This window comes from Chenopodium quinoa, unplaced genomic scaffold (genome assembly GCF_001683475.1).
Source record: "Chenopodium quinoa cultivar QQ74 unplaced genomic scaffold, ASM168347v1, whole genome shotgun sequence".
Lineage (NCBI taxonomy): Eukaryota > Viridiplantae > Streptophyta > Magnoliopsida > Caryophyllales > Amaranthaceae > Chenopodium > Chenopodium quinoa.
In genome coordinates this window covers 887,353-901,556 of record NW_018743099.1, presented here as the reverse complement: position 1 = coordinate 901,556, position 14,204 = coordinate 887,353, and the positions used below count along the sequence as shown (strand labels likewise).

The 14,204-nt window shown below is 35.4% G+C and overlaps 3 protein-coding genes across 3 annotated transcripts; all 3 read left to right on the top strand.

Moving 5' to 3' along the window:
* Nucleotides 1-560: 560 nt before the first annotated feature.
* Nucleotides 561-2,485, top strand: LOC110731820 (protein argonaute 18-like). The gene has a single exon (XM_021911704.1). It carries the CDS (start codon nt 1,402-1,404, stop codon nt 1,822-1,824), a length of 423 nt encoding a protein of 140 aa, XP_021767396.1. The 5' UTR covers nt 561-1,401; the 3' UTR covers nt 1,825-2,485.
* A 303-nt stretch (nt 2,486-2,788) lies between these two features.
* Nucleotides 2,789-7,854, top strand: LOC110731899 (protein argonaute MEL1-like). Its single transcript, XM_021911817.1, has 23 exons — nt 2,789-2,809; nt 2,905-3,113; nt 3,213-3,362; nt 3,468-3,598; nt 3,688-3,803; nt 3,897-3,965; nt 4,285-4,337; nt 4,408-4,543; nt 4,630-4,746; nt 4,855-4,962; nt 5,072-5,134; nt 5,209-5,328; nt 5,408-5,555; nt 5,648-5,769; nt 5,860-5,997; nt 6,087-6,190; nt 6,277-6,342; nt 6,424-6,487; nt 6,673-6,802; nt 6,890-6,990; nt 7,129-7,223; nt 7,327-7,358; nt 7,440-7,854. Exons 1-23 carry the CDS (start codon nt 2,789-2,791, stop codon nt 7,616-7,618), a joined length of 2,472 nt encoding a protein of 823 aa, XP_021767509.1. The 3' UTR covers nt 7,619-7,854.
* A 1,576-nt stretch (nt 7,855-9,430) lies between these two features.
* Nucleotides 9,431-13,479, top strand: LOC110731817 (SRSF protein kinase 2-like). Its single transcript, XM_021911702.1, has 4 exons — nt 9,431-9,861; nt 10,786-11,703; nt 12,436-12,483; nt 12,660-13,479. The coding sequence occupies exons 1-4, from the start codon at nt 9,673-9,675 to the stop codon at nt 13,077-13,079; spliced, it is 1,575 nt and encodes a 524-aa protein (XP_021767394.1). The 5' UTR covers nt 9,431-9,672; the 3' UTR covers nt 13,080-13,479.
* Nucleotides 13,480-14,204: the final 725 nt, after the last annotated feature.

The following is a 14,204-nucleotide window of genomic DNA, read 5'->3' as shown; positions in this document are numbered from 1 at the left end:
AAAACTACCTACGCAGTATTTTTGTGTTATACATAGCCCTTAGGGCTACATATAAGCATTAAAAACACTCTTGAAAATTGTATTAATGTAGAATATCATGACAAAAACACACTAATTACATTGATTTACGCGTGTTTTTGTCATGAATTCCTAATTTTATACATTTTTCAATAGTGTTTTTAATGCTTATATATAACCCTAAGGGTTATGTATAATATCGCCACCATAAGTTCCACTATTTTCCTTTTTAAAAATTCTTCCAATTGTTTATTTATTTTTTTTAAAAATTAGTTAACTATACTTTATTATTAATTCAATAATCATGAAAACAAAAAATATATACATAATGTTTTTTAAGCGACAATACGTTTTTTTTTTCGACAAGTAGCGTGATTGGAGTAACCCCTATATTACTGGCGGAGTAACTTCCTATAATACAAAACGCATAACCCTTATAACACTGGCGGGATAACACAATAACACTAAAAGGATAACCCCTATTACATTGACAAAGTAACTTCAATAATAGCTAGCTATACGGAGTATCCAACTACCTAAAATAGTAAGTTACTACATCACAAATAACTTCACGTATTTAAAATACATATTGTTATTAGATCTTTGTAAATATCTTTCGATAAAATATACTCCCTCCGTGTTTTTTAAAGTGTTATACTTACTAAATCCAGCCGTGTTTTGATAAGTGTTACACTTCCATTTTTGGCAAAAAGTTACATCAAAATATTATATCTCTTTCCACTCATGGTCCCTATCCAAACCACTACTACTTTTTTTTTTTTTCTTATTTCTCCTCTCACAGTCATTACCTTTCATTAAATTATTAATCCTACTATCTTTCTTTTATAATTTTTTTAATATTTTAATTACCCCACCAACCTCTTATTTTATTTAAATCAATTAAATTGAATAAAATTATAAATCAATCAAACTGTAATACTTAAAAAACACACTGAGGGAGTATATTTTGTGCATTTTGGACGAGTACACCTAATGGTGAGAAAATGAAAGAAAACCGCCAAATAATTAAACCCATCATTCTTTTATGTCGTACAACATGATTCAAAATATCCAAACCCAAAAAAACCATCCAAACAAACAAAAAGAAATAATAAAAAATTCAAAATACAATCCATGCTAACGAACATTTCTATATAAAGTTGACTACTTATTCCCATTCTCTCTCTTCTTCTTCATCACATCACATTTTCTCTGCAATTTCTTACTCATCTCCATTTTTCTCTCTCCTTTCATCATTTTCATTCTCAAATATTCAGCTACCTCTTCAAACCCACACTATCTGGTAACCATTTTTTTTTAAAAAATATAAATTATACTGTATTTTTTTCTTACTATTTTCTCTCTCCTCTTCCAGGTTAAACGATGTCGTATCATGGCGGTAGCAGCAGCAGCAGAGACGGTGGACAAGGCTACGGCGGAGGCAACTCCAGCGGTCATGTTAGACGTGGAGGAAGAGATAACCGCGGTAGAAGGGGCCGAAGAGGAGGAGGTGGTGGTGGTTCAGAGGCACCGGACGTCGGGACATTGACGAAGAAAATCTGGGTAGAAGCGGCGGCGGGTGTAAGGATGATCGATGGAATGAAGAATCTGAAAGTGTCGGAGTCATTGTCGTCGTCTTCGCAAGGTCATGAACCGCTACTGATACCGAAACGGCCTGGGTCTGGTACTGTTGGACTCCATGGTGCTGTTCGCGCTAATCACTTCCTCGTTCAACTACTTTCTGTTAATGATTTTCGTCACTACGATGTAATTTTACTATCTCTCTCATCTTCTCCATTTTTGTGAAAACTTTTATTCCTTGATGATCACGTCATTATTTCTGTGAATCTGGTTGATGAATGGGTTGATGGATGTTAATTTTATTTATTTTTTATTTTATTTATTTATTTATTTTTAACTGGATTTTGATGGTAGTTTTGTCTTAATTTGATATTACCTTGATTTTTTTTAAAATTATTTATTACTTATTATTATTGTTATGAGTATTTATTTTTGGAAAAGGGTGTTGATGGTAAATACGAATAATGTCACAAACTCACAATATTTGTTGTAAAATGTGTGAGTAATTTTGGGTATAATGTTTTTGTGTTGCTGTTTATCAATGATTCCGATTTAAGTGAGAATTAGACGTCGTGTATTTTGGGTCCTCTTTCAAAACGATGATTCATTACCAAAAAAAAAAAAAAAAAAAAAAAAAAAACCCTCCCTAATAATAATGGTTATGTTATGATCGAATAATATTGTTGGGTTAAACTGTTTTTGTAAAAAGGAAATGTAAAACCCACTTTTTAATATTTTTTTTTTTTTTGTTACAATTTCTGAATATTGGGTGTTATTCTGTAACGTTATGCACATTGATGGGTTTCTATTTCTAACGAATTTAGCTTACACAGTTACACACAGTTTAATGGTTTTTTCTTGTAAAATGATGGGTTTTACGGAGTAGTTAGCTATTTATATATTTATATATGTAGCTTCCACTTATCCTCTCACAAGTAAAATTCTGTAAGAAAGTGAGAAGTAAAATTTTGGTTCTGTGCTCTTATAGACTTATAGTTTAGTATAATGTGGAGTACTCTTAATTCTAGCTTTCAATTATGTAAGCTTATGTTAGATATTGTAGATAACAGTAAAGAGTGAAATGAGGAGGCAAAATTTTCAGTAATTTAAATTGCTATTATTTCTTGATGCAAACGATGCAAGTTTACTCTTGGAATTTTTCGTAAGTACTGTACTAAGTATGCAAACGATGCAAGGATTGTTTGTAATGGTTTGTAGCTATGAATATTAGTATGACCAACTTTATGTCCTTTGATATCTATTAAAACTTGATGGCATACTGATGCTGTTTTCTTTATGGAGCAGGTGTCAATCAGTCCAGAGGTAGCCTCCAAGAAATTTAGTAGAGAGATACTGGATAAGCTTCTACGTGATAATGAAGACGAGCCAATTTTCGAGGGCAAGATTCCGGCGTATGATGGTAAGAAGAGCCTCTATATTGCAGGTGCTTCATCAGTCACATCACAGGACTTTGTCGTTGGAATGCAAAAACAAAGAAGAGGCAGTTCTGAGAGGTATTTTATGCTTCTATCTCTTTGAAGTTAAAGGTTGTCTATTCATGAAAATAACAAGTTTTCGCTAACCTTGTTTGAATTGTTATGTTCGATTGTCAGTGAGGTTCAGAAATTCCAGGTTACTATCAAACTGGCTAAGGAGGTTGATAAACATTTTCTGCAAGAGTACCTTGCTGGTCAATCCTCAGTTCCTCCCCAAGATGCCATCCAAGTGCTTGATGTTGTTCTTCGTGCAACAAAGCCTACAGAGTAATATTTCTTATACATCAATCTTTTTTAAGTGTTTAACTCATAAATTCCTGTTGCCTTTTGTCTTTCGTTAAGATGCTGACAAATTTTGCTTGTTTTTTGTAGCTATGTGTTGATTGGGAGATCATTCTTTTCGAAATCACTGGGCAAGGATTCTCTTGGGGAAGGTTTAGATTACTGGAGGGGGTATTATCAAAGCATTAGGCCAACCCAGATGGGCCTATCTCTAAACATTGGTACACTCTTGGCTAAATTATTGCAATATTGTATTGGCTCTGATTGTAGTTCCACCTGTGCTAACCAGATTGACTCTTTGATATTATAGATGCATCTGCACGGCCCTTTTATGAACCAATAATGGTTGATAAATTTGTGGCTAAACATTTGAATCTGAAAGAGCGAGATTTCTCTGGGCCCTTTTCTGATGCAAATCGTAACAAGGTACTGTAGTACTTGTGTTGCAGTGGTCATTTGTTGCATCCATTATTTCATCATTTTCATTCTCTGTAACTTTTATGTTTGTGCTTATATCAGGTCAGGAGAGCACTCAAAGGTATCATAGTGGAAACAAATCATTTACGATCTAAGAAATGCTACAAAGTGGTAGGCGTGTCAAGTGTTTCCGCAGACCTGCTGGAGTATGATTTTGGACTATAATTTTAAGCATGTTTTATTTGACATTGAGTGTACTAACATTCATTTGTGTTTTGATGTCTCAATTTTTGCTATTGTTTGTTGTGGAATGTGTAGTGTTATCCTTCTACCTCACTTTTTTTTTTCCTCACCTCTTGTTGGGTTGATGCTTAATCTAACCTTCCATGAAGTACATTATATAGAAACAAATTGTCTTGCAGGATTATCAATGTTGTTAGGTTGTAGATACAATGTCTTGTAAGCATATAAATAAATTGATATTGTCCAGCAAATTGTCTCATCTGTACATGGTTTCTTATGTTTGAAGCTATTGTATCTGATGTAAACTATTTCTAGTTGGGATTTTGAACTTGCAATATCCAATACTAAGCATAATGATGTTGCATTGTAGGTTCGATCTTAGCAGTAATGAGACCAAGACTGTCGCAGAGTACTTCAAAGACCAGCACAATATACAGCTTACACATCCAGCTTTACCATGCATCCAAATTGGGTCGGCTAAGAGGCATATCTATCTGCCCATGGAGGTCTCCTTTTTAATTCACTTGTTAATTTACTTTCTTTGTATCACGCATAAATGATATTAAAATAAAAATTCTTCTCTTTCTTGTAGGTCTGCAAAATTGCTCATGGTCAAAAATACCCTAAAAAGTTGAACGAGAGCCAGGTGAATGGTCTTCTTCAGGCAACCTGCCAAAAACCTCTTGAAAGAGAGAGTAAAATTATCGAGGTAAACTTTATAAGAGAGTTTGTCATTCTGATGTATTCTAAAATGTTTGCAGGTTTTGTTGTACATGCAGTTGGTTTTATTAATCACCATTCTTTTTAATCTCTGAAGATGGTGAAAGAAAATCGCTACTCTGAAGATCAGATGGTCAAGCAGTTTGGAATGAAAATGACTGAAGAGCCTGTAACTGTTGATGCCCGAGTATTGCCTCCACCAAAGGTATGTTGGTTTTGTTGTTACAATCTCTGTTTAACTTTTATCTTGCTTTTTTTTTTTTTAAGTAAAGCACCCCTTGCACCTACTGACTTGACAAATTGCTTTTATCTAGCTCAAGTATGGAGCTGAACAAGAAGTTGCTCCAGGGGAGGGCCAGTGGAACATGTTTGAAAAAGTAAGATTTGGCTATTATAATCTTCGTTTGATTACAGCATTCTTTATATCTAACTGGTCAGTTTGTATGTGTAGAAAATGTATATTGGTGCTACTGTGTCAAACTGGACTTGCCTGAATTTTGCAAGACGAGTTGAAGATTCAGTGCCAAAGTTTTGCAAGGACCTGGTTGACATGTGCTCTAGCATGGGAATGGTATGGATTCAATAGATGAAAATTATTAATTTCTTTGTGTGAATGTTTCCTTTTGTTGATTTTGTTCTGCCATTGTCAGAACTTCACCCCGAACCCTGTTCCTCGTATACGCACTGTTGATCATGCTCAGATTGAGAAAGCTCTTTCAGAAGAGGGAGATTATTCAGCTAAGGTGCAGACCGTGCAGTTGCTAATTATTATTTTGCCAGATGTTGCTGGGTACTATGGTATGTGAATTTGTGACTTTGTCTATTCTCTAGATTTATATGTTGTGCTTGCTTGTTGGTTGAAAGTAATAGAGATTTCTGTATCCATGCAGGGAAAATTAAAAGAATATGTGAAACTGAGCTCGGTATAGTTTCTCAATGTTGTAAGCCTAAGAAAGATAAATTTCCTAACAAGTCGTATCTTGCAAATTTGGCTTTGAAAATCAATGTGAAGGTGAGTGCTGAAAATCACGAGTCTAATGTGAGTACCTAACCACTTAATTTAGCATTTTCTTACCTACTGCTAAGCCAATGTTTGCCGCAGGCTGGAGGAAGCAACACAGTCTTGTGTGATGCGATACAGAGAAATATTCCCCTCTTGACTGATTGTCCAACGATAATTTTTGGTGCTGATATCACACATGCTCAACCAGGGGAGGATTCTAGTGCCTCAATTGCAGCTGTATGGTTTTTCAAGCTCTGCTGTCCAGCTTTCTTGTTAGTGCTATGGATTCACGGTGATCAGCTGTTAATTGCTGCTCGCTATTGCAGGTTGTTGCCTCAATGGACTGGCCTGGGGTGACCAAGTACAGAGGGGTTGTTCGTGCCCAGGGTCATCGGGAGGAAATTATTCAGGATCTGTATGCATGTGTTAGGTAAAATAATTGTAAATGTTGCTCAGGAAGTTGCCAAAATCATTATTCTGACTTGTGAGTTTCTAATCTATCTCTTGTGCTTGTAGAGAACTTCTGGAAGCGTTTTTGGAGGCAAATAATAAGAAGAAACCTGAGAGAATTATCTTCTTTAGGTACAATTTGTTGCTCAAATCGTTTGCTAGTCAAAAACTTTGTTGTCTGTCATTCATACTCACTCCTTTTTTATTGGGCAGAGATGGAGTAAGTGAAGGCCAGTTTGCTCAGGTTTTGCAGTATGAGGTTAATGTGATACAGCAGGTATCAGTCTTTTGACAGGAAATCTGAGCTTAATTTTCTGAATGAGTTGATTATTATGCTGTGACATGTAGTTGGTAGCAACAAGTAAGCGAGTCTGAAATGTTAATTGCAGTTGAAGTGCATTCTGCTGTTATTGAATATTTACTTCTGTTCAATCGTTATTGTATAATGTTTTTGTTTTCAAGGCCTGCAAATCCATAGAAGCGAACTATCAACCACGTGTGACATTTGTGGTTGTGCAAAAAAGACACCACACCCGGCTTTTCTCCAAAGATAACAAAATGGTTGATAATAAGAGCGGCAATATTCGGCCAGGTAATTATATTTCCAAATTTATGCTATTCTTGTGAGGCACTGTCTCTATTTATTAGTGATCCTCGTAATGACTTTTTCTTATCCCAGGAACTGTGGTCGACAGCAAAATTTGCCATCCATCAGAGTTTGACTTCTATCTATGCAGTCATGCAGGGATAAAGGCAAGTCATTTTGGTTGGCTTCAGTCTGTTAGTTGGCTTCAGACTGTCCAACGATAATTACTGGTCATTTAACTATGTGCATATTTCTGCCTAGCCATGGCCATTGATTTCACTTCCTGCAACCCAATCTTGTGATTTTATTGACATTGTGAATGACATGTTTAGGGAACAAGCCGACCCACACACTATCATGTGCTCTACGACGACAACTATTTTACTGCAGATTTTCTCCAGCTGCTGACCTATAGCTTGTGTTACACGTAAATACCCGTTTCTTACAATTAGTTTCTCAATGAATGTAATTACAACTTATAAGTTTTTCCTTTCTGATTATCAACTGTGTCTTTGAATCCTGTTTTTCAGGTTTGCTAGGTGCACACGCTCAGTATCTGTAGGTAAGTGTTAAATAAAAGTTGTTTCTTTCTTTCATCACCTCTCTGTGTTAGGATACACTAACCATAAACTTTGTTTGGCAGTTCCCCCAGCTTATTATGCACACCTTTTGGCTTTCCGTGCTCGGTTTTATGTTGAAGGTATGACCATGTCTGATAGTGAATCAACAAGTGCCAAAGATCTGACCAAGGACAAAAAACCAGAGGTTCAGCCACTTCCAGAGATCAAGGAAAATGTGAGGAATGTCATGTTCTATTGCTAGGAGGAATTGCAGCATTCTCTACCTGTTACTAGTTTTTGCAGTTTTCGCTTATTTTCTGGAGCTATGAAGTTCGAGTTATGTGGGTGGAAAATGTGCCCAGGAGTTTTAATGTAAGGTACACTTTTGAAAACACTGAAGTTTGGTCTAGTTTCAAGTTTTACACTGTTAAAGTTTTTGTTAAGAATGTGAAGACTAATGTTTTGAAGTGTCAATATTTGGTCAAGACTTTATTAGTTAATTTTGGAATATGTTACTGTTTTCTAATTGTTAGCTACTGTATAGTAGTAACACTTGCTAATTAATATTACTACTACCGACTAAGCAGTACCTACTATTTTACCTATCACCTTTTTTTTTCTTTTTAATTTCACATGTTTTTTTAAAAGATAATTTCAGAGTTTATAAAATTTGATATCTTTAGTTGGCCTAAATTAAACAAGATTTATTATGATATGATCGGTGGATTTTGATATTTTAAATATTGCAAAATAGATTAACTTGTTTTTTATGCTCATATTTTGTGATTGATCAAGATAGGAGCTGATTTCCAGCTCCCCAATTTTTTCTTACAACCATGTTTCAAGCTATTTCCTTCCCAAGCCAATAGCTTGAAATAGGAGTGAGTTTAAGGTCTTGTTTAGTAAAGAGTTTTTTTAAAGAACTTTTAGCTTATTGAATCTATCGGAGCCGTTTGACCATTATCAAAAAGCTAATTTTAGTGTTTGGTAAAAAGCTTACTAAAAGAGGTTTTCGGATTAAAAAAACTTTTTTTTGAAGTTGTTGCATATAATAAACAACTATTTTCCCGTCAAAAAAAAAATAAACAACTATTTATCAAACACTTTTATACAACCATCTATTTACACCCACCTAGTTCATTATGTTAATACAATTAGCTAATCAAACCAAACAGGGCCTAAATGACTTGAATGATTTCCCCTAATGTATCTTAGTGTTTCTTTCCCCAATGCTTGATCACAATTTCATGAATGACTAGTAAGGTTACTTAACCATAGTTCCTATTATCTATCATTGAATCTACTACCCTTTGTCTTAGCAAGTTTACATGATTATGTATGGTAAGATCCAAGATTCGATCATGTAACGTCAAATGTACCACTATTAAGGGGGCGTTTGGTATAAATTTCGTAAACGGAATAGAGAGGATTTATATAAGTAAGGGAAAGAGTTATGATATAAGTTACCTTTGTTATATACTACGTATATGTTTTGTATCTTTATGGAATGAAAATAAATTGAGGAGTTAATGATTGAGGAGGGAAACACATTTTATTTCACTAGTTGGGTAAGGATAACAATTTGGGGGATTTTGTTACCCTTTGGAAACGGCATTTGTTACTTGTAGCTCATACCAAACTAATAGAAAGGGAAACACTTATTTATTTACGTTTCCTACATTACAAATTTTCATACCAAACACCCCCCTAATAGTCTCAATATACTATGTGTTCGGGCATACAATTTTTGGTCTAGACTCCAGGCTTGGCCTGATTCGAAGCTTTGGTCTAAAATCGACCAATTCATTAGGTTCAATCTAAACTAACAAACACATACAATATACAATTGAATCAAGCAAATGTTTTATTCATTATAATTTATAACTGCAATTGTTGAATAAATTGTGCATTGTAACAGTCTCACAATCAATAAATACCAATTCATAAATTCATTCAATTATAAAAACTTAGTTGATGAAATAATTAGAGTACAAGAGTAGAATATATTATAGCTCACCAAATATCAAATATATTGGACGAAAAATAAACTTTCCTCTTACATTAATAACCGTTGAAAAACGTAGTAGTGACGTAAACAACTACTCTACTTAATTTAGAAGTCCCATAAAATTTCCCGGCAAACTTTTTAGACGGCGGCCTAATCCTTTCCTATCTAATTCCTGCAAAACCCTAATTTCAAACTTTTCTCTCTCCTCCGACAAAATCATCTCAAAATCCCCAATTAATCCAGTTTGTTTCGAGATTCAAGCTCAAAGTTAGGGTTCTAATTGATGTAATTTGCTGTTAATTGCTTTAATGGCGGAAGATAGAGACGAGGAGAGCGATTACACTTCGGATGATGAAGGAACTGAGGATTATCGAAGAGGAGGTTATCACGCAATTCGAATTTGTGATACTTTTAAAAATGGAAGATATGTGATTCAGAGGAAGCTTGGTTGGGGCCATTTTTCCACTGTTTGGCTTGCTTGGGACACTCAGAATTCTGTAAATTTCTTCTCTATTGATCTTTAATTTAATGCGATTTGTTCGTTTTTATGTGGTTTGAAATTTTGGTTGAATAATTTGTGTTCTTCGCTCTGTTATTGATTCTCTATACTTTGTTTTTTCTGCTGAATCAATGAGTTTGATATGAATATTTGGTATGTAAGATACTGAATGTTTTTTAAGTTAGGAATATAGTGTTTATAATGAATGAAATGTGAAAATAAAATTAGCAGTAGATTTGCAATTAGAATGAGGGTAGGTAACTTCCAGAGTTGACTTGGAGAATGATATAAGTTTTGGTGGAAATTATAGTTGTTGATGAGTAGGTTGCAGCAGCATTGATGCTGAGAGTGATTTGCAGAGACGGGAATGTGAATTGGAAGTTGGAACCGTAGAAATGCGGCATCGTGTGTTTTCGAAAAATGAATTAAGGAAATGGCTATAAAAGTACAAATTATGAGAGTGTAAGGTAGTTAGAACTCAGAAGTTTGTTTTGTGAATAGCTATTGGAAAGGCTACTTTTGTGTATTTTTAACTAGACAAGGGATTTTGGGAGCCAAAGGTGATTCTGGATGACTGAATGTGTGAACTTATTGGTAAAGGTCCGGTTATCTGCTTTTGATTTTGTAGTATGTATCTGAAACGAGGAAACATGAGGTTTCATGTAACACTCTTTGAGATTAAATATGTTGTATCTCAGATTAAGAAAATCAAAAGCGAAAGGCTAAAGTATAAAGAAATCTTGTATTGACTTTTTTGGATTCATGTTTATGGTGATGTTTGTATAGGTTGATAATATGCTCTAGGATTATTGTTAGGAAAATGATTTATGATTTAGTCGCTGCAATTTTCTCACTTAAAATAGGAAAATAATTCTTTTCCGTTACTAATGAACACAAAAATACTATTACTTGCTTCTGGTAGATGTATGTAGCTCTGAAAGTTCAAAAAAGTGCAAGACATTACACGGAGGCTGCAATGGATGAAATAAAAATTCTCAAATTGATCGCAGATGATGATCCTGATGATAAAAAGTGTGTTGTGAAACTTTTGGATCATTTTAAGCATTCAGGTCCAAATGGGCAGCACGTGTGTATGGTGTTTCAATATTTAGGGGACAACCTCCTGACCCTTATCAAGTATTCAGATTACAAGGGGATTCCACTTCACATGGTTAAAGAAATTTGTTTCCACATTTTAGTTGCTCTGGATTATTTGCATCATCAACTGTCAATGATACATACTGATCTTAAGCCAGAGAATGTCTTACTATTGTCCATGATGGATCCATCAAAAGATCCTAGGAAGTCAGGCGCATCTCCATTGCTTCCAGCTAGTAAATGTAAACCTAAGACTGAAATGGAGCCTCCGGTAACTACTGAATCCACAAATGAGAACTTGACTAAGAACCAGAAAAAAAAGATTAAGAAGAAGGCCAAGCGGACTGCACAGAAGGGTACTGGAGAAGAAACCTCTGGGGATTCTGAATCCAGCATTGGATTGCCCGGTCTAGAATTATCTAGTCATGAAGTGAAACTAAATGGATACTCTGCTGAACAAGGAAAGAAGAGTAATAGAGGACTCAGTCGTGCCACAAAACAAAGATTATTGAATTCAGTAGATGCTAAATGCAAGTTGGTTGATTTTGGAAATACTTGTTGGACATACAAGCAGTTCACATCGGATATTCAAACCAGGCAGTATAGAAGTCCAGAGGTTATTCTTGGATCCAAGTACTCAACTCCAGCAGATCTATGGTCGTTTGCCTGCATATGTTTTGAGCTTGCCACTGGCGATGTTTTGTTTGATCCTCATTCTGGAGACAAGTACAGTAAGGATGAGGTATGGCTTCTAGTATCATTTTATGTCCCTTGATAGAAGAGCTTCTTTTCTTTCTTGAATTATGGAATCATGTTTCTGTGAATGGATTGGATGCTAAATGAATCTTTTCTCAAGGATGAAGATTATTTCCTAAATTCCTCAAAAGGATTTTTTTTCTTTATCCCCCCCCCCCCCTTTTTTTTTGGCATATTGCTAATTTTGTTGATAGTGAATGTTAGTAATTCTTCCTTGAAATCCTTTTGTGGACTTCTATTTACTGACAAGTGAGTGAACTGTTAAACTTGAGAGCTTATCTTGTATCCCGTTCACTGCAATTACCTGTCATTGAGCTTGACATGCCTTATATTTACAGTGTATGAAGCTGTTGTTTACTTTTGTAGTTTACTGTTTCTATGATTCCTGTAAATGTTGAACACTACTTGAACTCTTTCTGTGCAAGGGTCGTATTTAGGTCGTGAGCATTGATTTATTGGTTCTGTCTTTTTTCTTTTGGTTTTTATCAGCAAGATTCGGTAAAATTGTTAATGATGTGAGCATATCTTTTGATTGGTGGTCTGTGGCTTAGATCTTTTGAGCACTGCCTCAGTGGGTTGACCTGGCCAGGAGTATGTGTAATGGCTAACGGGTATCTTAATGGCCAAGAATTTATGCCGGTGTCAAAACCTCTGTGAATATGTATCTTTCAGCGACTAGTTTAAATCAGTGACTTATGACTATAACGTTATTCTGCAGGACCACCTTGCTCAGATGATGGAGCTGCTGGGCATGATGCCTCGCAAGGTAAACTAATGTGTTCTTCCTTTATTGTTTTTGTTTCCTTGAATCTTTTGTTCTTTTTTATGTATTTGTCATGGTTTCTTTATTGTAAATTTTTGAGAAGACAGAATATTTAAACCTTTTTGCAACTTGCATGTTGATTTTTGTGAATACTGTTTGAAATTGCACAACTTTTGCAGGTAGCTCAAACCGGACGTCGTGCAAATGAGTTTTTCAACAGAAATGGGGATTTAAGACACATTCGTGATTTAAAAATTTGGCCACTCAATAAAGTGCTTGTTGACAAGTATGGTTTTGGGGAGCAAGATGCGAAGGACTTGGCAGATTTCCTCATCCCTATACTTGATTTTGTTCCTGAGAAGAGGCCAAAAGCTGCACAATGCCTTAATCATCCATGGATTAGTTCAGGTCCTCAGCTTTTGGTGCTTAGTAGTCAAGTCCAGGCTGCAGGTAGTGAAATTTGTGATGATAAAAAGGCAGAGATTGAAGATAGAGGGGATATTGAAGCTGGAGTGAGGAATCTGGTTCTTGATACTGACTCCAACATGACAGAAGATTTGAAACCTATCTCTATCTTGTCAACGACAACTGCAGGCTAGTTTGTGCTTAAATTGGTCCTGTTCTGTTTCCAGCTTCAAATTATGCTTCTTATACGGCACAGTCTGAATTTTTATTGAAGTACTTGTCAAGTTGTCATGTGGCATGTGCTTAACAAGACATACTTCGGATCATTGGTAGACGGCGCTGGAGGTATATATGATTGGCTGAGCATTTTCAGTTACATTATTTAATGCAGTGGGGCTAGTAAAGGAATGATGTACCTGTCGGGAAAAAAGTAAGGATGTGAAAGTAGTCTTCCAAGCATCCTTCCTAATTCTGGGTCAAATTTGGTTCTAATTTTTGCCGGATATCAAATGTACATTTGAGTGGGATTATACAACTTTGGAGCTTGTTTCTTTTACACTTCCTGCATTTTATATACTGCTATTTGAACTTCCATTTTTATTTATTTATTTATTTTTTTTTTTTTTTTTGGCGGTGGCTCTCCAACATATGGCGGTAGCCCAAGAGTTTAGAAATTCATGAAGTGGGCAGAAAACCTGCGCCAAGGATAATTCCTTATGGAGGAGGGTGGTGTTAAAACTTTGAGACATTTTCTTATGGTATGCAAATTGAGATGATGGATGGGGGAGAAGATTGGGGATAAATAGTTAAGTGGCGGAAGGGAGTTCATAATGAATGGCAAGAGCGACATGTTGCCAAATTCATCATTCCAAATTATATCAAAAATATGAATTCATACAACAGCCAGCAGAGCAAGGGGTTCTTACATATCTTCCTGGGTTAGATCTGAAATTAATCAGCAGCTTGTTAGGGTACATTCACACGATTGTGGCGACTATAATTTGTTTTAAAAAGATGGCCATTCTGTGGGATCCAAGAGGCTGAGCCTGCTGGGATCCAGTACTGTGGTTTTTGCTGTAAGCTTAAGCGGGTGATTAATCTAATTATGTTTGCTTGGAAGGTAATGCCTTGACTCTCAGTGAAATTTATTTTCGTTGTGAAATGTAGTTTTGTCATGTAAAGATGCTTTCATAAAGAAATCAAGATATGTTCAACCTGTTATATTAATGCAGCAACAATCCAACTCAGTAACTCGTAGATGACCTGATGCAAATGTTTTAATTCCTCGTGACAGATCTTTGCCTATGAATACAAACATG